Here is a 22422-nt window from a genome sequence, read left to right as displayed (position 1 = left end):
CAATACAACACTTTCAAGCATTTAGCTCTTCACATAGGCCTACAGTCCAATAGAAAAGTGCAAGGCTATGGATCCACAAAGCAACCCTTGTATATTTTAAGGGTGTGCCTATAGTGTCAAGGGATACAAGATTCTTCATCCTACCCCACATAAGTTTTTGAATAAGGGAAAACGGGTTTTGAAGGGACCTGAAACCCTGTACAAAGCAAGTTAAAAAGGGGAACCTGAAACCCACATCTAAAGATATTCAGGAAAAACCACTAAACGAAACAGAGCAAAGATGAGACGAAACAAAGCCAAGAAAGGGGATTGAAAAAGACAAACCCCTCCAAAAAGAAAAGTTGCCTGACAAATAAAAGCATATACAAGCAGTCCAAAAACCAAAAGGAGAAACAAACTAGGATCTCCCTTTGAATCCATTCTTTTGGGATCTAAGGGTCATGTCAAAAGAGGGCAAAGACCCTTTAGAATGTTTGTTTTTAACTAAAATCCAAACTTCTTCAACCTTAGCAGCCTCAGCTTGCCACTCCAGCGAATCCAACGCAGGAAACCCAACACCCAAGGAGGGGCCAACAAACATCGAAGAACCAGCAGGACCAACAAATCCAGGGCCAGGCACATCCCTGGAAGAAGAAACAGACAAAGGGACAACTCCAACAGAAGCATCAAAAGCCGAAACAAGGTATAGGGGCAACACCAACTGACGTACTATCCAGAATCCTATCACCCCCAACTATAGGGGCAGAACCAACAATTTGTAAAATATCAGGGCCACCAGATGGTTCAAAAGGAATCATAGTAGGAACACCATTTGAAACATCAACAAAAGGGACAACACCATCAACGACATCCACTGAAGGAGTATCAGATCCCATCCCAGGGACCAAGGGGACAGATCCAACAGAATCCTACCACACATAAGTTGTTCATTGAGAGGAGTTTTTGTTTTGAGGAGAGTCTTGATAACTTTTTTTTCCACTTCTCTACCAATCATCATTACGTAGTCATTACAACATAATGATTGTTCTTCTAAGGATTTTGATCATCATGATCATGTTGAGGAGTCTTCTTCAAATTGAGACAATGATTAAGATACACATTCTTCACTTAGTCATCATTCAAATCCTCCTCCGGATTCTCCACATTCTCAGGCTAGAGAGCCTCTTTGAGCTTGACAGACATAAGAGTCAACAAGGGAATCGATTGGGCATTCTTCAAACACCATAAGAACAAGATCATAGTTTTAGGAGATTCCACATCTCTTCACTGCTTCAACTTCATCCATAGTCTTTTTAGGAAGCTTCAAGTATCCCCAAGTGGGATATTGTTGTGTAGGAGTTTAGATCCTTGGAGAGGAACCACACATGGGATCGTGTCCCTCTTTCTAAGGGAAGGAAACACGCTTAGTGTAAGTGGATCTATCAAACAAATTTTGGTGCAAACAAGTTGGTTGATAAGCACATAAGGCTCACTAGGTTGCCCAAGAATTCTCCCCTGTTCTTAACATTGACTACTTTGAGACTTTTGCACCAATCGCCAAGATGAATTCCATCTAACATGTCCTTGCTATTGTTACAATCCATAGATGGGAGAGTTCATCAGATGGATGTGAAGAGTATTTTTCTTCATGATCACCTTCGGGAGAATATATATATATATATATATATATATATATATATATATATATATATATATATATATATATATATATATATATATATATGGAGCAACTACAAGGTTTTGTATGAAATCCTTCACTTGTTTGTTGTCTTAGGAAGTCTATGACCTTAATCAAGCCTCTTGGGCTTGGTATGTCAAGATGGACTCCTTCCTTTTGACAATTGAGTTCACTAGATGTCATTTTGATTCAAATTTGTATATTCTACAATAAGATGATACTCATACTATCATGGTTCTTTGTGTTGATGATTTGTTAATCATAGGGAATCATTAATCCACCATCCAAGTAGTGAAAATCGCCCTTCATGATCGATTCTTAATGTTTGACTTGGGTTCATTGCACTACTTGGGGATTGAAATCACTCAATCTTCCTCAAATATCTTTTTGGCATAGCCTAAGTATGCACTTGATAATGTAATGGACACCCCCTGTTCGGTACTAAATTTATGTCCTTTTTACTTAGTGTAATTTTGTCAAACAGTTGGCTTGCAAGCTGACTACTGGATTTTTTGGTTCTTGATTTGCAATAGGATAAATTGGATAAACTGATATATTATTGTAAAGCTTTCAAAGTTTATTCAATATAAAAACAACCAGACATATCAAATACCAGAAACAAGAAGATTAATGCTGATGGTATTTATTTAATTCCAACTTCAAGCATACAAATCAGATCTGAAGAACATTACAGACCATATGATAATAACCAAATTCAAACCTGGACTCCACAAGTATAGAACCTGCTGAAACATTGTTCACACACTGTAGCATTTTTACTATTCATGCGGCACGGTAGCAAAACACTATTCATGCGGCACGGTAGCAAAACACTATTCATGCGTTACTGTAGCAAAACACTATTCACGTGGCACTGTAGCAAAACACTATTCATGCGGTACTGTAGCAAAAACACTATTCACGCGGTACTGTAGCAAAATCACTATCTTCAAATCTACACTTTCAAACCCCTGTGAAAACTTCATGCGAGAGCACCAGATGAAGCCCAATGTGTTTCCTGAATGAAAACACCATTAATCCTCCTGACTGTGTCTTTCAACAGCGAAGAGAATGCTAGCAAAGAGGGATTCCGTTCTCCAATCCCAATAATAAGATCTCTACGAAATCCAACAGCATAACATTAATCTCATCCCAGCATCCCCAAAAGAGAGCTCTCAACCTCCATTTATATCTTCTTCCTAGATGCAAAACACTTCATTTCTTAAATGTGGGATAATACATTTTAGAATAAAATATTATTTCCCACAATGTACACATTAAAGGGAACTTTTAATATTTTAAACATTACTTTATATTCCCAACCTTATAATATAACGATAAAGTTAAATATTTAATTTAACTTTACACTTCATCGTTAAACATTAAAACATTGTTGATAATCTCTTTAAATCATTGTCGCCTTCAAACATTTTTACTGATAATTATGCCAACTAGGGAAACACTAAAAATTTCAAGTCACTGCTTGGGGACTAACTTACTATAAATAGTAAGGGTCTAGAAACCCTGTCAAAGTAGCACCGATTGGCCTGAAACTGAAAACACCTAGGCCAAAACACCTCAGGATCCCACCAATGTCCTTGTTAGCCTTCGGGACCATGTCAGAATAGGCTAACGACACCCCATATCATGTTGCGCTAAAAAGGGGACATTACAGTTCGCCCCCCTTGAAATTGCTTGTCCTCAAACAAATTCGGTCCTGAATGTTGCAATACCTGCTCATTCTCCCATGTAGCATCCTCATCTAGCAGGTCTCTCCATTTCACCAAGTATTCCTTAACGATTCTGGTCCTGAGTGTCCTTTCCCTGACATCCAGAATAGCTTCGGGTACTAACACAAGCTTCCCCTCCTCATCCAAAGGGGGTAAATCTGCAGAAGGCACTACACTCTGACCAATGGCTTTCTTAAGCCTAGACACATGAAACACATTGTGCACCCGACTGCCCTCTGGAAGCTCAAGCTCATAGGCGACTTCACCCACTCTGCGAATCACCCTGTAGGGACCATAAAATCTAGGCTTCAACTTTTCAGCTCCGCTCTTCTTGAGTGATGACTGTCTATATGGTTGTAGCCTCAAATACACCATGTCACCAACCTCAAAACTATGCTCCACCCTATGTTGATCGACATACAACTTTTGCTGATTTTGTGCCTGCTGTATATTCTCCTTGAGCGCCCTCAAGATGTCCTGACTATCCTACAATGAGTCTCAGGCTTTGGGTACTCTGCTATCCCCCAAGACTATGTCAACAAAGCTCGGCGCCTCATAGCCATAAAGTGCCATGAAGGGTGTCATCCTGATAGACATATGATATGTCGTGTTGTAACAATATTCCCCCATGTGTAACCATCTCACCCAGGCCCTCTGTTGTGCAGTCACATAATTTCGCAGATAACCCTCAACCCACTTATTCACAATCTTTGTCTGACCATCCGTCTGTGGATGATAACTAGTGCTGGGTGTGAGCTCCGTACCACACAACCGAAAGAGCTCCTACCAAAAAGCACTCAAAAATCTGCTATCCCGATCACTCACTATAAACCTGGGCAACCCATGCAATCTGAATATCTCCTTGTAAAAGAGGTCTGCCACCTGCGTTGCTGTGTAAGTAGATGGTATAGCAAAGAAATGGGCAAACTTTGTCAAGCGGTCTACCACAACATATATACAATCTCGCCCTTGCACTTTAGGTAGTCCGGTGATGAAGTCCATGGATATGCTTTCCCACTTCCTATCTGGAATGGGCAAAGGCTGAAGCAACCCTGCAAGAAAAGTGTGCTCTCCCTTATTCTGCTGACATACTGCACACTCCTTCACATATCTCTGCACATCATCCTTAAGTCCCCTCCAAGTAAACCTTTCACAGATCTGCCTGTAAGTTTTGAAGACCCCAGGATGTCCAGCTGTAGGCGCATCATGGAACGCCCTTAAAATTTCCCCCTCGAACAGTGATGTAGGAATCAAATAAATCCTATCCTGAAATCTGATCAACCCATCCAACACCATATACCTATCATCATGTATGGTACCTGCAACTATTCAAGAAGCCCAAGTATCCCCTGCATACTCTGCTATAATCTGATCTCTCCAATCCCCTGAAATCTCAACTAGAGCGCAAACATGTGGTCTCCTGGATAAAGCATCAGCCACCACATTCTTCTTCCCTTTGACAAACTCTATGTCAAAATCATAAGCCTACAATTTAGTGATCCATTTTTGCTGCCTGTCATTAAGATCACGCTGGCTCATGAAATATTTTATGCTATTGTGATCAGTTTTGATCACAAACCGTCCACCTACTAAGTATGATCGGAATTTGGCCAATGCATGCATTATGGCCAACATCTCCCTGTCATAGATAGAATAGCTCCTCTCAACGCCTCGGAGCTTCCTACTCTCGAATGCAATGGGATGTTTCTCCTGCATCAATACTGCCCCTATCCCATCACCTGAAGCATCACACTGAAGTTCAAATGGCTTCGTGAAATTTGGTAGAGCTAAAACCGGACAAGATGACATCACTTGTTTGAAGTGGTCAAAACATCGTTGCGCTGCTTCTGTCCATACGAAGGCTCCCTTTTTAGTGAGGTCTGTCAAAGGTGCTGCAGTCTGTGAAAACCCCTTAACAAACCTCCTGTAAAACCCGCATAAACCAAAGAACCCCTTAAGCTGTGTGAGGTTCGTGGGAGTAAGCCAATCTACTATAGCTCTAATCTTTTCAGGGTCTACTCGAACTCCATCTGCACTAATAATATGCCCAAGGTATAGTAATTCTGTCATACCAAACTCACACTTAGACTCCTTGGCATATAAAGACTCTCTCTCTAGGATAGATAATACCTCCTCCAAATGCTGTGAATGTTCCTCCTAGGTCTTACTGAAGACCAAGATGTCATCAAAGAAGATCAAGACAAATCTCCTCAATTGCTCCCTCAATACCTGGTTCATACAACTCTGAAATGTAGCGGGTGCATTGGTTAGTCCAAATGGCATAACCATAAACTCAAAGTGGCCATAGTGACATCGGAAGGCTATTTTCTCAATGTCCTCTGCTCTCATCCTGATCTGATGGTATCCGGATCGCAAATCAATTTTGGTGAAGAAGCATGCCCCATGCAACTCATCAATCAGCTCATCAATCCTAGGAATGGGATACCTGTTTTTAATTGTTTTCTTATTCAGTGCCCTGTAATCGATGCACATGTGCATTGTCCCATCCTTCTTCTTTACCAGAACTACAGCTGAAGCAAAGGGGCTTTTCCTAGGCCTGATGTGCCCCATTTCCAACAACTCCTTAATGGCCTTCTCTATCTCATCTTTATGTTTCTTAGGATGACGATAGGGAGTGATCATCACTGGTTTGGCTCCCTCCTCGAGCTCAATAACATGCTCTGCACCCCTGTCAGGAGGAACCCCGTGAGGAATATCGCTGAATACCTTGGCATGCCTATCAAAAATCTCCTGTATATCTGGTGGATGACTCTTCACCCGAGGCTCTAGTGAAGTTGGCATAACTAAGCACTCTGTTGCCCACTCTATGTCATTATGTCGAAAAAGTCTCTCCATTCTCTTCAAAGAGACTACCCTGCAACTCCCATCTGAAAGTCCCCTGAGAACAACAGTCCTACCCTCATGCTGAAACCTCATTTCCAACTTTGCTAGGTTGAAAGTGAACTCAACCAGCGATGCCATCCATGTCATACCGAGGATGACGTCGTAATCTCCCATGTCCACAACGTAGAAATCATCCTCCAACTCATAGCCATCTCCAAATCTAATGTGAAGATTTGAAACCTTCTGAGTACATAATAGCTTTTGGCCATTAGCCACCATGACCCTAAAACCCTCATGCTCCTCTGTCTGTAAACCTCTCCTGGCTACCAACTGTGTATCTATAAAGTTATGTGTAGCCCCAGTGTCAATGAGAGATATCACTTTCTGCCCCTGGATAGTACCCCTGACCTTAAATGCGATTGCCTTTTGGGCCCCTATCAAGCGTGCCAACGATCTATCATCCTTAGGAATGCTGCTCTCCTCTATCGTGTTACCCTCATCTGAATCGGAGTGCTGATCCTCCCCCTCTGACTCTGACTCCTCTGCTGAAAAATACTCCATTTGATTTGCCTTAGCCTTGAGAGGGCATTTATGAGATAAGTCCCAAGGCTCTCTACACTGGAAGCACAGTTTCTTCTTTCGAAGTTCATTCAAGGTTTCACTGTCTAGTCCTTTTGATCCTTCTTTGGGTTTGTTATACTCTTTCTGAAATGGTTTTTTGTCTTTGTCCTTGCGGTAGGAAGAATCTGTTGAATGGTATTTTCCTTTGTATACCGAAGGGGCTAAATCTCGTGCCTTTTTAGTTGCTTCTGCTAAGGTGAGTGGATCATGTCCCTTCACCCAACCACGTAATGGATCAGCAAGCCCATCACAAAATAACACCACCAATCTCCTAGAAGAGATATCAGTAACAAGTACAGACAAACGCTGAAACCCGGCGATGTAAGCATCCACTGAACCTGACTGTTTTAACTGTGCTAGCTCCTTGAAATGTAACTCGGGATCCCTAGTGTCAAATCTCTCGATCAATCTTTCTGTGAATTCCTCATAGGATGTAATCTGATTATGCCCCAGAGTCACCATGCCATGATGCCACCATTCATGCGCAACGCCGTCCAAATGCATAGTCGCATACTTGATAGCCTCCTCCTCAGGTATAGGATTAAGCTGCAAGTATGTATCTACCTTCTGCACCCAAGCTCGTGCGGTCATCTTCCCTGAAGCATCATAATAAGGCAAGGAAAGTTTTCCAACTTTCTTCCTCAACTCAAAATTCTGATTCCTCCCTCCTGCTCTAGGCATATGTCTCATCCTCAAGTCCATATAATCTCTGAGGGAAATATCTGCCTGAAACTCGGGTCCACTGGCCTCCCAGTCCCTCCTGAACTGACCCTGTAACTCAGTAATCTGCGGTTCGTTCACTGGTTGAACCGGATCCCTAGGTGGGAAGGTGGGTAGAAGAGGTCTCGAGCTCGCTGTTCGAGCTGGGCGTGCAACGTGTCTAAAGTTATCCGCCTCATTCCCATTGTTGCCATGTCCATTATTACCATTAATGTTATTCTCAGAGCCATTGTTGTTGCCTCGGCCTCCATTATTATCATTGCCCCTATTGTTATCGTTTCCCCCATTGTTATTGTTTCCATTGTTGGCATCACTTGGATTAATATTGACGCCCATCTGTCTAGCCATAAGCTACAACATCATGTCCATTCGCCTATTCTGCTCCTGCTGCATACGATGCCCTTGCTCTAACGTACCCAGTAACTGTCTGAACATTACCTCCCCCTGATCTGGAACGGTATTCCTATCATCTCGGTCACCCATACTGCTGTCCTGATCAAAGAATATTTCCTCTGTGTCTGTATGACTGGATTCTATGTCCACTTGCACGGATGAACTAGACTGCTCGCTTTGTGAGTTCAAATTTCTGTTTTGTCTTGCTTTGGTATGGCGGAAGTTATAAGGCCCCTGTTGCATGCTTAAACATACATGCTTAGCATGTTTTTTAATTCAATAATTTCTGTTTTTAGTGTTTTGATATTTCGTCAAACATTTTTCCCTCTATCCGGCTGTTCCAAAGTCTCTGTAAGACCTCCACAGGATGGCAGGACTTATAGCTTTGATACCACTGTAATGGACACCCCCTGTTCGGTACTAAATTTATGTCCTTTTTACTTAGTGTAATTTTGTCAAACAGTTGGCTTGCAAGCTGACTACTGGATTTTTTGGTTCTTGATTTGCAATAGGATAAATTGGATAAACTGATATATTATTGTAAAGCTTTCAAAGTTTATTCAATATAAAAACAACCAGACATATCAAATACCAAAAACAAGAAGATTAATGCTGATGGTATTTATTTAATTCCAACTTCAAGCATACAAATCAGATCTGAAGAACATTACAGACCATATGATAATAAACAAATTCAAACCTGGACTCCACAAGTATAGAACCTGCTGAAACACTATTCACACACTGTAGCTGCACTATTCACGGCACTGTAGCAAATCACTATTCACGTGTTACTGTAGCAAAACACTATTCACGCGGTACTGTAGCAAAAACACTATTCATGCGGTACTGTAGCAAAAACACTATTCACGCGGTACTGTAGCAAAATCACTATCTTCAAATCTGCACTTTCAAACCCCTGTAAAAACTTCATGCGAGAGCACCAGATGAAGCCTAATGTGTTTCCTGAATGAAAACACCATTAATCCTCCTGACTGTGTCTTTCAACAGCGAAGAGAATGCTAGCAAAGAGGGATTCCGTCCTCCAAGCCCAATAATCAGATCTCTACGAAATCCAACAGCATAATATTAATCTCATCCCAGCATCCCCAAAAAAGAGCTCTCAACCTCCATTTATATCTTCTTCCTGGATGCAAAACACTTCATTTCCTAAATGTGGGATAATACATTTTAGAATAAAATATTATTTCCCACAATGTACACATTAAAGGGAACTTTTAATATTTTAAACATTACTTTATATTCCCAACCTTATAATATAACGATAAAGTTAAATATTTAATTTAACTTTACACTTTATCGTTAAACATTAAAACATTGTTGATAATCTATTTAAATCATTGTCGCCTTCAAACATTTTTATTGATAATTATGCCAACCAGGGAAACACTAAAAATTTCAAGTCACTGCTTGGGGACTAACTTACTATAAATAGTAAGTGTCTAGAAACCATGTCAAAGTAGCACCGATTGGCTTGAAACTAAAAACACCTAGGCCAAAACACCTCAGGATCCCACCAATGTCCTTGTTAGCCTTCGGGACCATGTCAGAATAGGCTAACGACACCCCATATCATGTTGCGCTAAAAAGGGGACATTACAGATAAGCTCTCCAAATTTCACAAGGTTAATTGTAAGTTTACATCAACTTTATTTTGATTTGAAGTCAATATTGAGGCAAAACATTTTTCACCTTCAAGGTTGATGACACTTTGTATCAACAACTTGTTAGTAGTCTCATATACTTACATGAGATTTGACATTTCATATGTTGTAGGCATGGTCTCTTGATTCATGCAATAGCCCCATGAGTTGCATTGCAAAGTAGGTAACCAGATTCTCTACTACATTTAGGGTACTCACAATTAATGGGATTCACTTGATGTTGATTTGTTGGGATATACAAATTCAAATTGAGCAAGCAATTCTCAAGATTGCAAGTCTACTTTAGGATATTGCTTCTCACCTGATTTAAATCTTATTCGTTGGTTGAGCAAGTAGTCTACTATTGCTCTTTCATTGACAAAGGTTGAGTATCGAGGAGCAGTTAATGTTGTTACTAAGGCTATTTGGCCTCAAATATGCTTAATGAGTTTGGTGTTTTGTTCTCAAAGCCTACATTCATCCATTGTCACAACCAAAATGTGATTCAAATCTCACGTAATTCAATCCACCATTAGAGGATAAAGCATATTGAGATCCATATGTACTACATTAGATAGTTTATTCATGAACACATCATTGATCTTTGGTACTGTCATACATTAGAGGCAAATCATGGTATAAACATCTTCACCAAACCCTTTAGTAAGAGCAAGTTCCTTCATTTACGATCTTTGCTTGGAGTGTTGTTGGTGTCCTCTTGGGGGGGAGGGCTACTTAGTCCTTCCACTTCTTCTCTTTGTATTTTTTGGAGTGTACTTCCTTCTTGTGGGGCAAAGGGAGAGACTTCTTTTGGGGGGGTGGGGTGGGCGTAGGATTTTTCCTATGTACATGGATACCTAACCTAGCTTCATTTGTCGAGACCCATAATCTTTTCACCCACCTAAGTTGCACTTAAGAGGGTTTTAGTGTAGGTTTTTATTTTCGTAGCAAGTTATTTCTTTTTCCTTTGGTCCTGGGTTTTTCCTACACTTTTATTAAGCTTACTTAGGTTCATAAAGTGAGTTTGACTAGGATATAATGTTGAAGTATCCCTTCCTTAAAAGGTGGTGTCCCCATCTTTAAAGGGTGAATCATTTACCATTTTAGATTATTTGGTAGTCACACCTTATTGGTCAGATTTGTCATCTCCATCCTGTCAGCTCTATATAATTTCACTACCTAGCTTGTATTTGACTTTCTTTTGCATACATTGTGATGCTCTTCCATAGGTTGCAATTCATGTACTTCGATTCATGCAATCATTTTGTTGTAACATCTCTTTGAGTTCTTAATGCAATCTTATCATCTTGATGTTTGCACATCTCTTGGAATCACAAATTTGTAATAGTTTTGTTTCATTTATAGTTTTATAGCTTATCCCTCTCTTAAAAAGATCTTGGTTATACAACTATTTCAGATTTATAACAATTATAACATACACTAAGCCAAGAAAATTCACCATTCATATTATTTTAGCCTATAAATTGTAATTTTTCTTATTTTTTAAATCAATTTCATTGTCATTCTTTCTTATTAAAACACTATTTTTCTCCCAAAAATATTTTTCTTAAAATTTAAAATTGAAAATATTCAATATTGAAAACATATAAATCCTAATTTATTATAACACATTGTATAAAAATATTTTTTATATTCCATATAAATACAAAATTAAAGTATTCATATTACATCCCTTATACAAAATTCATAATAACATATAATTATTTTGCTTACAAGAACTTCAAGATCATAAAACATATTTGCAATGTCATAAAACATTATAAAAAATTATATTATTACCATATATTTTTTTCAAAATATTTTTTTAATATTATTTATTCTAAAAATTAAGAACTTACAACAACAAAAAAAAATTAAAGTTGTTCTTCCTCAACACCAATTCAACATATCTTAGAAAAAAACACATCCTACTCTTCAATTATAATAATTATAATAAATGAATGAAAGCTAAAAATAACCTATTGAAGAAAGCCCATAGGCAATGGCAATATCCTTAATGTTTGCTTACATCACATGACATATTGCACATAACAGTTAAAGCTTCCTAAGCTAGTTGTGAATTCAAATCGATCCTTGTCTGTCTGCTCGGCGGTAACGGAACTCTACGCCAGTTGTTAGATGGAGCAGTGCACTACGTAGAAATTTGGTATTATCTCCATACTTTAAACTTTTAATTTATGCCATGTGGTTCAACTATATTCATACTCTCTGATGGGAATACTCTGAAAAATGTCTGCTCAACTATATTCATACTCTGATGGGAATACTCTGAAAAATGTCGCTCAACTATATTCATGTAACTGGCACCTTATTTAGGTTGCTCCGAGAAGCATCCTTATATCATATAATATATTTTGAATTCAAAGGCTATACACGGTCAGAGTCACAAGGTTAAGCAACCTTGACAGAGGTATGTATGGTGCAACTGTTTAGGTAAGAGTAGATTTTGAGTGCCTGTGTGAGACAGACACTATCCAACTAATTTCAAGCTAGGAGAAGCTCGTCATGACAGAGCAGCATCCAACTTCCTGTGCCACACAAGCAATAAAAAAGCTTCCAACCATACTGTGTAATGGAGCTTCTCCATTTAAGAATCAATTGAAAGTTTTGCCTTGTGAAAAACGAAAACAGACTTTTCCTGGTTGGTTATATCTAGACACCGACAAGAATTTGATGTGTAGTCTGTAGTAACTAAATCCCAATTAGCATGGGCTTAGCTATATGATGCAGGTGGGTGTTCGTTGTAAATGTGGGGCCAGTCACATTCATTTGGTGGGAGAAAATAGGTAATAACATGTACAGCGCTTAGACGGTTCCACGTAAAAAAACACAATATTCATGTTCCAGAGAACGTGAAGCCTCACAGCGTAGTTGGTGTCTGTTATTTGTGCTGTAGAATGGTTTCCGAAGAATTGGTTAGCATGCTGCAAAATGACCCTCAGCTGGGAGTTGATGTGAGCGAAGGGAGTGGTCAAATGGAAGGTAAGGCTCAAGAGGGGGAGTCCAGGGACTTGAAGGAGAACAGAACTGAAGATCCAGCGAGGTAAGTATTTTGAATACACAATAGACTTTTTGTATGAACTTATTAAAGAACGAGTGAGAAATGTATTTTGAACACCCAATTCGGTTTTAAAGAACCTGCAAGGCAAATATTTTTTTAATGAAATAGAGCATATATGTTACAGTTTACTTTAAAACAAAAAAAATTATTCTGTCCTCAAAAAATGGTGGAGTGTCAACGAGGTCTTAAAAAGAAAAATGGCAGAGCGTCAACGAGATCTTAAAAAGAAAAATGGCAGAGCGTCAACGAGGTTTTAAAAAGAAAAGAATCTCACAATAGAACCTTGACCTCAAAAAGACACAGCCAATCCCGACATCATATTGTCACGAAAACATGAAAAACTAAGCAGCAAGAGCTATAAAATCGGTAATTGTCACAACCCAACCTCTATTAAGATAAACTCTGTTGAGAAAGTCCTTACCATCATCTATTGGCTCCCAACTAGTAAAAGCATTTTATTTATTCTCTTATGTTTTCATGACAGGAACTTCAAACATCTTGAGTGTTTTGGCGTTGAGGTGAGATAGCTAGATTTAACTGGAGAAATTTGTCATGCCCCAAGGGTGGAGCTCAACTGTGTCGCTGAGAGAACGCCAATGAGGGCTGGCTAGTGTGGGGAGGAGACCAACCTGTATGTTTCCAACTACCCAAGGGAAAGGTCACCTTAGGTGGCTCTAGGAACAGTGCTAGTAGGAGCCTGAGCAGCCATGCTTTTGGTCCCATCAGGGTGACCAGTTGCTAGGTGGCAAAGCTGGAGAAACATGTGTCATGGTACATGAAGCGTTGGCTTAGTGATCCAACAAAGTTTGTAAATGTGCTATCTCCATAACCACATTATTTACTTTGGCTTGACCCGTATTAACACATTCAGGAAGTTAATATCAACAGAATTTTGATTAAAAGCGGGAAGGTAAATTTTATTTAGTGCTTTCTGTTAAGACTTAAGAGCATACGAAATAGATATTTTGATTAACCAGCAGAGCTTTCTTGAAACCAGGAAAGCAACAGGAAAGCAAATATGTTTTGACTACCAAATACATTTTTTTTGGCAGAACAAGGGGTTTAAATATACTAGGCAATTGAGATATTTTACAGCCAAGGTAAATGGTTTACCTGCCCAATTTAGTTTTTTAATAGCCCAATGAGGTAAATATTTGAAACGATTCAGTTTAATTTCCTCGATATAATTGAGGTAAGTGTCATGACTATCCAAAACATTTATGAAAAAAGGATCGGGTCATGAATATCCAAAACATGTAAAAAAAAAAAGGATCGGTAAGGTAAAAGTAAGGGCACCCAAGGTAAGTGTCAAACTATCCAAGACATTTTAAGAAAAAAAACTCGTGAGGTAAATATTTGGACTGTCAAACAAAATCAATTTTTCGGGAAACCAGTGAGGTAAATGTTTTGACCACCCAATAGACTTTTCTCAAGAACCGGCGAGGTAAGTATGTGGTTATCCGGCAAAGATTTTTTTACAACCAGTAAGGTAAATATTTTGACTACCCAATAGAGTTTTTCTTAAAATTAGAGTGATAATTTTTTTTGAAAATAAATTAGCCAAGAGATTTTTGTAAGAAATAGTAAATAATATTTGACTAATCAATTAAGTTACTGAACAGTCAGTGATCTAAATAAAATTTCTCGAACCAGTAAGGGATATATTGTTTACTCAACAGAGCTTGTTAAAAAAATCTATAAACATAAAATCCAGAAATAGGCTAAAGATACTTTCCACTGAAATTTTAAAGCTTCAAAGACTTACAGACAACAAACCAAAGATTATCTAATTGCTAGGTCCTGTCTTTCCGATGTCACGTGATGCAACTGTACCAACAGCAAGCAAACAGTTGCAGCAGCAACTAGAACTAATCATGCTCCTTTCTGAATTTTGACACTTTGGTGTCTTTGTCCCACATTATCTTGAACAAAACTGATAAATGAGTTTTTGGTTCGTTGTCTCTTGACTAGTGGGAAGGTAATAAGTGAACCCCACATCTAACCTCGAATGGTTGAGGTTGAGGTTTCCCTCGACTATTAAGGGAGGGTGTCGTTAAATATAATCAAACCCACCAACCAAAGGGAGAGGGTTCAACCATTGGTTCTCTCTCAACCTTGTAGCTTCTTGCTCAATATTTGTTTGTTGTCCTTCATTTTCTACCAACTTGTGCTTTTATGAAGAAAATTGAGCCAGCAACTAAACTTTCTATGTCACGAGAGTCCACCATAAATGATTGCTTCACATATGAGAGTCTAAAATTTCCAGCTCAAATTATGTTTTTATAATAAAAATGAAAAGCTGAAGGAAAATCATTCTGAAAAGTGGACGAAAATGAATTGTTAGCATTTTTATTTGCACCATTTAATGTCACACGAAAAAAAATAGTGAATGGTTCAAGTAAAACTATTTTTCAAATTAGAAGGGAAGCTCCTCACAACAAAAAATAACCTAAAACCTTAATCATAACAATATGTATTTCTTATTTACAGTCTATATCGTGTATTTTGGGTTATCCATGCATAAATAACATTAAAGGTGTCTTTTTGGATTCACCTGGGGCAAAAGGCCAAGACATAATTCTATTTAAGGAAAAAGGTTTTTATGCTTTGAATGAAAGTAAACCCCACATCAACTACCACACTATCAACAAATGCCAAACACTAAGTAGTCCAAGCATACATAAGATTTGCATTGGTTTAAACCAAAGAAACATTAATCGTTTGGGGAATTAATCGGCAAACCAAAGTATAAGATTAGAAGAAAGGAATGGCATAAAAAACTACAAGACCCAAGTCACTGTGACCTACAATACAAAGCCTACAACAAATAGTACAAACACTTAAATTCACTCTTTCTACACATATGTCAAACATTAAAAGCTAAATATAGTAATTGCATTCAAGGCTACAACAACCAACTTAACAACTACTGCAATGCAAGGCTTCCGATTACTATTAAGTGATATTCAACTCACAAAAGCACAACAACACGTAAGGACATAGGACACTTCAACAACAATTTGAGTAGCAAAATAGGTATACTAAATTCTATTGAATGATATTGAATAATAAATTTAGTGTCGAGCACTTATTTATAAGTGTTGACAAGATGTCGCATGAAATGAAACAAAAACACACACTTCCACACTAATAATAGATTGCTTGCATGCAAAGCAAGCTTACTACACAAATTCATCAATATATACTATACTATAACTGAAGTAATATTCTTATTAAGATAACTAAAGCTAACAATAGAACTTCTAGAAAGTCTTCTAAAAAATAGCCAATAAAAATACGATTCTCAAAAAAAATGACAGCTATAAATAGCTCGGCCAAAAATAATGAATCCTAACAGTTAGCTTGATAGTGATTTTGGCAAAGCTTTTCTCTATTCTAATTTCTAACCATGGCAATTCCTTTGAAGAAACATTAAACTTTGTCAATTCACTGATTCTGGTGACTGGAATCTGAAAATTTTCCTCTATTGCTCTTACATTAAACCCTAGGACTAGGTGTTAATGTGGATACATACAAATTGGTAAAACTCCTAGGTTCTCTGCTTATGTAAATCTGAAAATCTGAATTTCATGAAAGATGAAACCTTGCTGATCCCAGGCCCTTCTGATGATGATCACTGTTGTTAGTCAATGGAAATCAATGAAGACCATTAGTATGATTGAAGGTCAATGGAATTTGTTTACTTCTGCTAATAAAACTCATCAAGATCAGGCACTTTCATCAAGGATTGATGATAACTGCTGAGTATAAATGGTATATACCCTTGAAACTGATCCAAAAAACCCTCTTCAAAGATGAAAGTCATTGCATTTATGACAAACACTTACTGCTGATCGGAAATGTCAAGTGATGAATGAGATAGAAGTCTACATACAAAACCCCTGCTATTTCATAATTCAATCACCAATATATCTCTGCTTTTGTTCTTTGATCAAAATCTGAATTTCTTTAAGGCCTCTCTCTCTCTCTCTCTCTCTCTCTCTCTCTGTGATCCAATTGTTAGCAAAGATTTGTATATTTGTGGACAAGCATGCTTCTACTAATAACCTCATTTTCATTTGAAAAATCTGTCTACCCATTGTAAGCTGTGTGCTTCACTATTGTCCTTGCATTTTCTTTGAAGAGTTTATAAAATCTGCATCTACTCTCTTTGTTGCATGCTACAACACTATACTTGCAACTTTTAAAAACTCCAAACAAAAATGTGTGCTTCCCATATAATGGTGTGTGCCATAATACTATGTTGCACACTTTTGGATTGAAAAATCTGTTTACTCTCATATGCAGCAAATGCTTGTTAAAGGTCTTACATGCTTTTGATGATCTCAAATTGTCTCTACATTCATAAAAGCACATGTCATTATGTGAGTTTGCGCACTTCGTTTTTGAACCTCTGTTTGTTTACATAAGCTTGTTTATGCAATTTTTGAAACCTAACTTGCTTCTCCTGTGTTTAGTGTGTGCTCAGCAACTACACCTGAGATTTAAAACAAAATTGATCTTCACTGTAAATGGCATGCACTTCTGTACCATGCTGCATTTCTATCTAAGACTTCACCTATGCTCACCAGCGGTGCATGCCTGTACAAGGTGCATGCAGATTTTTTCAAAAATTGCATCTTTATTACCTGGCACATGCCTAGTAATGAGACTGCACAATTCATTTTTGAAAACTTGTCTTTGCCTTGTGTAGTGTGCCTTGTAATAGGAACCGTAAACTTTTTGTTTTGTTGACGATTTCCCAACATTTTCACTAATTATAAATATATTCTCCATCATGGTGAATGATTTTGAAAACTCTGTTTATCAACCTCGTAGAGATATGGACTTGAAATGAAAAAAGGACAGAAAACAACATAGACAAACAAGACAAAGCTCTGAAACATGAAGAAAAGACAAGGTTTTAACTTGAAATATGGCCTGATACGAAAACTTTTGTATGGTTAGAATAAGAATCACACCCCAAGAGTCACTTCCCGAGTGAAGTGGTAAAGTCTGCATAGCGCTAGACCAGCACAATTGTCAAATAAAAAATAATTACAATAAAATGTTTTGAAATCCCCAAGGGATGCTATTAAAAATGAGTACAAACATCAAAACACACATGAATATGCTACTACGGCAACCAACACAATAGGTGTTGGAGAATTATCTACCTTATCACCCCAACCATGCCCTTATTTTGGCAAATCAACGTCTCTAGATAAGGGATCCAAACATGGCTGCTCTGCTCCATTTTCTTTTGCTGATGTAACCTGCAAGTGAATCTGTTGTTGTGACGAGGTGGCCACAAATACTAAATCCAGCTGTAGCAAATTATCTTGTCGGGGCCTAACCATAGCCTCCATGGGGAGGGAGCTAAAAATCTTTTCATGTCCTTGGCATTGCCCTGGGTGCACCATGGCATTGGAGAGAGAAGCAGCCAGGTAGGTCACCATGTGGGTGGTATTATCCTAGGCTCTAGCAGTCAACCTCAAGAACAGCTTTCTCTAATTGGATTTGTACTTGCAACATAACATTTAAAATAAGTCTGTGAGATCATGTCAAAGTGAGATCAAACTATGCTTGAGCAAAATTAGTATTGTTTCTATCTTCCCATTGCTAGAAGTGAATATTCGGACAAAAAATTCCCTAGAGGAAGCATATGCAATGGAAATTTAAGCCCTAGGTTTCTACTGTGTTGTTTTTACTCACTTAGAAGTGGGGTTTTCCATGTTTTGGCAGCCTATTTGTTGCTACTTAGTCTGCTTTCTGTTATGGAGTACTCTGTTTTGTATTTGAGTAGCCTATATATATATGCTGTTTCACTGCCATTGTAATCTTGGTTTAAAGGGTTTGAAAAAAATGTGAATCTAGTTCCCAATAGATTGGGCACAAGAGCAAAACCACAAAAGATGCTTAAGAGACTTTGGACATCAATAAACATGCCTTTGGGGTTTACAATGCAACATGTTAAAGCCTATCCCTAAAAGGAAGGCCTTCACAAAGAGGATACTAGGAAGACTGAGTATTTTTGAGCTTAACAATTGCCTGCCATATTGTGTTGAACCTTCTCCTCTACGCTTGAGAAGTGGTTGAGGTTCCCCTTGTGATCGAGACTTTCATAAATTACTTGGAGAGTCAACCATGTTGGACAAATTATCATCGATGTCAAAGGAACTTAAAGACATTGAGGAAAACGCACGAAAACATCTAATGACCAAATGCCATTAATCATTTCTAAGTGTTGGCCTATACTCCTCCATATTGGCACCTAAGTCTTATGGAATTAAATTTAAATTTATATCTTTCATATGCTGGCCGGCCTGTTCATATTGGCAACCAAGACAAGTTCAACTTTAAGTATTCCTTTATATATGCCTGGCCGACCACACTCTATGCTGGTCAACTTACTTAGCAGCTATTTAAAGCATATATATATATATTGCTGAAGTTTCCGTTTTTTAAGATCGAGCAATCATGATTTTAAAGCAGTGATTAGCATTGTTAGAAGGCAGCGATTATAATAGAACAAAAGCAGCAATTAATATTCATGAAGAGGCAGTGACTGATAAGGCAGTGCTAAATTATTATAATTAATTCCTGGCAAGCTAAATTAAATTATAATAAAATAAATTTATATGTTTCTTGAAAGGGCCGACTTCCCCCAAGATATCACTACTTTTGGGAGAATCGCATTCCTTGAAGAAGTGGTGCAATGGGTATAAATGCAAGGAGATTTTGACAAAGAAAAAATTTCGAAGTAATATTATATGAGTTAAAGTTGGTCCAAAGCATACGCAGAGCAGAATGGAAAAGCAATTATGAAGTGATATTTTATCTTTAAACAGCAAATATATAAGCAGATTTGAAGAGGAGTATAAGTGGATAATAAAATATCATTTTATGAAGCAGAATTTATGAAGAATAAATATCATGGAGTGAATAGAGAATATATATAAAGATAACAATAAGACATCAATAAAGAAATATATGAAGATATATCAATGAAGAATATATAAGATCTTTCAAAGAGATACATGTGTAGAGCAAATGAAGATATAATATATTAATCATGGAGCATGCACGAGTGAGAGTATATGGAAAAGCTGAGGAGAGTATATGCAAATTTGTGAAGGAGAGTATATATGAATAAGAAGAATTTTATGAAGAAGATCAAATTGATCATCATCTGTTGCAGGAGCAACATTCCAGAGGTGTAACCCAGATTTTGCAAGTTGGTGCTTCCTAAAGGAGAGATTGGTGTATCTTTCTAAGTTGGTGCTTGTTGTGCCTTGCACACACTCCCCATCGCCGACAGGGACCCCCTTTCTTGGTTTGCCTCGTCCAGGCCCTGAGTAGGATTTTGTTAGGATTGGCAGAGTAAGAAGCAGAGAGAGAGATAGAGAGTATAGTATCCTTGAGCACAATGAAGAGCTGAACCTGAAAGTTGGATTTGAACATGCCTATAGTGTCAATTCAAGAGTTGGAGTGTCACCACAAAGAGTGAAACCTTCAGGAAAGCAAAAGAAACCACCAGGCTACCACCCTATGAGACTTGAGAATCTCAGGGTTTGAAGGCTCTCCATACCGACTCCCTAAGTACCCCACTGACAAGATGGTGCTCTTGGAAGTCACAAGGCAAACAAATGCAACTGGGAAGATCCTCAGAGACAAGAAGGTTATGGGGGTCTCATTCCCAATGAAGATTGAGGACAATGATGTATATTTTAAAACCCCTACATAAGTTGAGCAGTTTACCGAAGAACTGGCCACATACTGCTTACAAGAGCATCCTTGTAGGAAAATCTTTGATCCTACAAGACTAGGACGAAAAGCTTATGGTTGTCACTACAGGCATGAGATGAATGTAGACGACTACTGGGCTAGCTGTAGCAATAATTTTGAGGTCCATAGGAGAGAATGCTCCAGGCTCAAATTGTATCAAATCAGAACTTTTGAATACGCCCAGGTCCCCGACCAAACAAATGACCATGGGGACTGTGTACAGCAGCAAGTCTCTGATGTCATTAAGGATCGCCCCCTTGCGTTGATTAATTGGTCTCAAGATCTTGTCACCAGCTTGGAGGTCATAATGGAAGAACGTAGGAGATACACCGATGCTTGGATTTACAACGTATTGAGGAACTAACTCATGATGGGGTGTAGTTCACTTATAACTTGATGGGAGACCTTGAGTCTCAATCATTGAAAGAAGAAGAAGCATCAAGTGCAACACAAGGAGAAGAGGGTGAAAAGGAGCCTAAAGAAAAGGAAAAAGGCAAAGACCAGTGAAGGGTCAAGGGCGTCAAAGAGGTCCCGAGGAAATAAGAACCAATCACCCGAGGCCTCTGCTCACAAGAAGCTGACAATAAGAAGACCATTTGCTGCTACTACCTCACAAGAGGATTCTACCACAGCAAATGATGCAACCAAGGTGGAACGTCAACCTACCCCTACTATGCTACAAGCAGATTCAGCTATCATTGAGACAGTAGACCACAAAGGGGAACGTCGACCTACCCCTCCTATGCTACAAATGAATTCAGCTATCATTGAGACAGTAGACCACAAAGGGCCCAATTTGCAGCAGCAAGAAGTGGTTTTCTCCCGTAAGGGTTTCTACGTAAAATTGTGCGTTCTTGTGAATGATATTGTGTAATTGATATGCTTATGGTATTAAGTTTGAAAAAGTAAAAGTTTGCATCATACTGATTCAGCCTAGCCCCCTCTCAGCGTAATCGCGTGCTCATCAAATCATAGCAAAATTGAGTCTAGTATCAAGCAAAAGGTGTGTCTACATGCCACCATGAAACAAAAGAGGTGAATAAGAATTCCCAAGCTCATGATGGGATTCCTCAAGAATAGTCATACTGATTCCATTTAAAGCCTCAAACATGGATGGAGTTAATATTTGGCCTTGAGATTGGGCTAGGCGAATGAGAATTCCCAAGCTCATGATGGGATTCCTCAAGAATAGTCATAATGATTCCATTTAAAGCCTCAAACATGGCTGGAGTTAATATTTGGCCTTGAGATTGGGCCATGACATCCAAGAATGGGAGACATGGCAAAAAACATATATAATTGTATAACCCCTTCATAGGCATAAGTGATTGGCTGAGACCGTTAGCTTATATTTAATTCCCACAAGTAAAGTGGGAAATGATAAGGGAATAATTAATTATTTTATTAAGTTGGATAGTCTAATTAAAAAGTGACTTAGTTTTGGGGGACCAAAATGTAAAGTTAAATTAAAAAGTCACTTTTGGAGGGAAATGAAAAGTTGCAAGAAATAATATCTTATTATTTCCAAAAACTATATATAAGCGGGATATGAGGAGAGAAAACTAATTCAATGCATTTTATCAAACCCTAGCTTATTGGAATGATTGAACTTGATTCATTCTTCAATTGAAGGAAAAAACCCTTTTGCAATTAATTTCGTGGGCAAAAACTCACCTAGCTGATTGAGTGAATTCGCCCAGGATTAACCATTGTGCTTCATTTATTGGATGGGTTAAAAGAGATTTATTTAATCTGATTTTTGAACAAAAATATTTTAGATTTTTGAAGGTGGCTATAGTGCTTGCTATTGTTTAAAGGAGGGATCAACATCTTTCCAACTGTATAATCACCCTTGGAAGGCGCTACTTGTGAGTTTGGTGATTTTGTAATGTGAAACTAGCA

At 38.2% G+C, this 22422-nt stretch overlaps 1 protein-coding gene across 1 annotated transcript in view; it reads left to right on the top strand.

The window, feature by feature from the left end:
- The first annotated feature begins 11884 nt into the window (after positions 1–11884).
- LOC131031398 (upstream activation factor subunit spp27) overlaps positions 11885–22422 on the top strand; it is a 39039-nt gene continuing 28501 nt past the window's right edge. The window contains exon 1 of the mRNA XM_057962516.2: positions 11885–12714. Within this exon, the coding sequence (XP_057818499.2) occupies positions 12569–12714 (146 nt within the window). The 5' untranslated portion in view covers positions 11885–12568. The remainder of the gene's footprint in view (positions 12715–22422) is intronic.

Source organism: Cryptomeria japonica, chromosome 9 (assembly GCF_030272615.1).
Source record: "Cryptomeria japonica chromosome 9, Sugi_1.0, whole genome shotgun sequence".
NCBI classification, from domain to species: Eukaryota; Viridiplantae; Streptophyta; class Pinopsida; order Cupressales; family Cupressaceae; genus Cryptomeria; species Cryptomeria japonica.
Note: the sequence above shows the minus strand (reverse complement) of the source record. Positions and strands in the feature narration are given on the sequence as shown.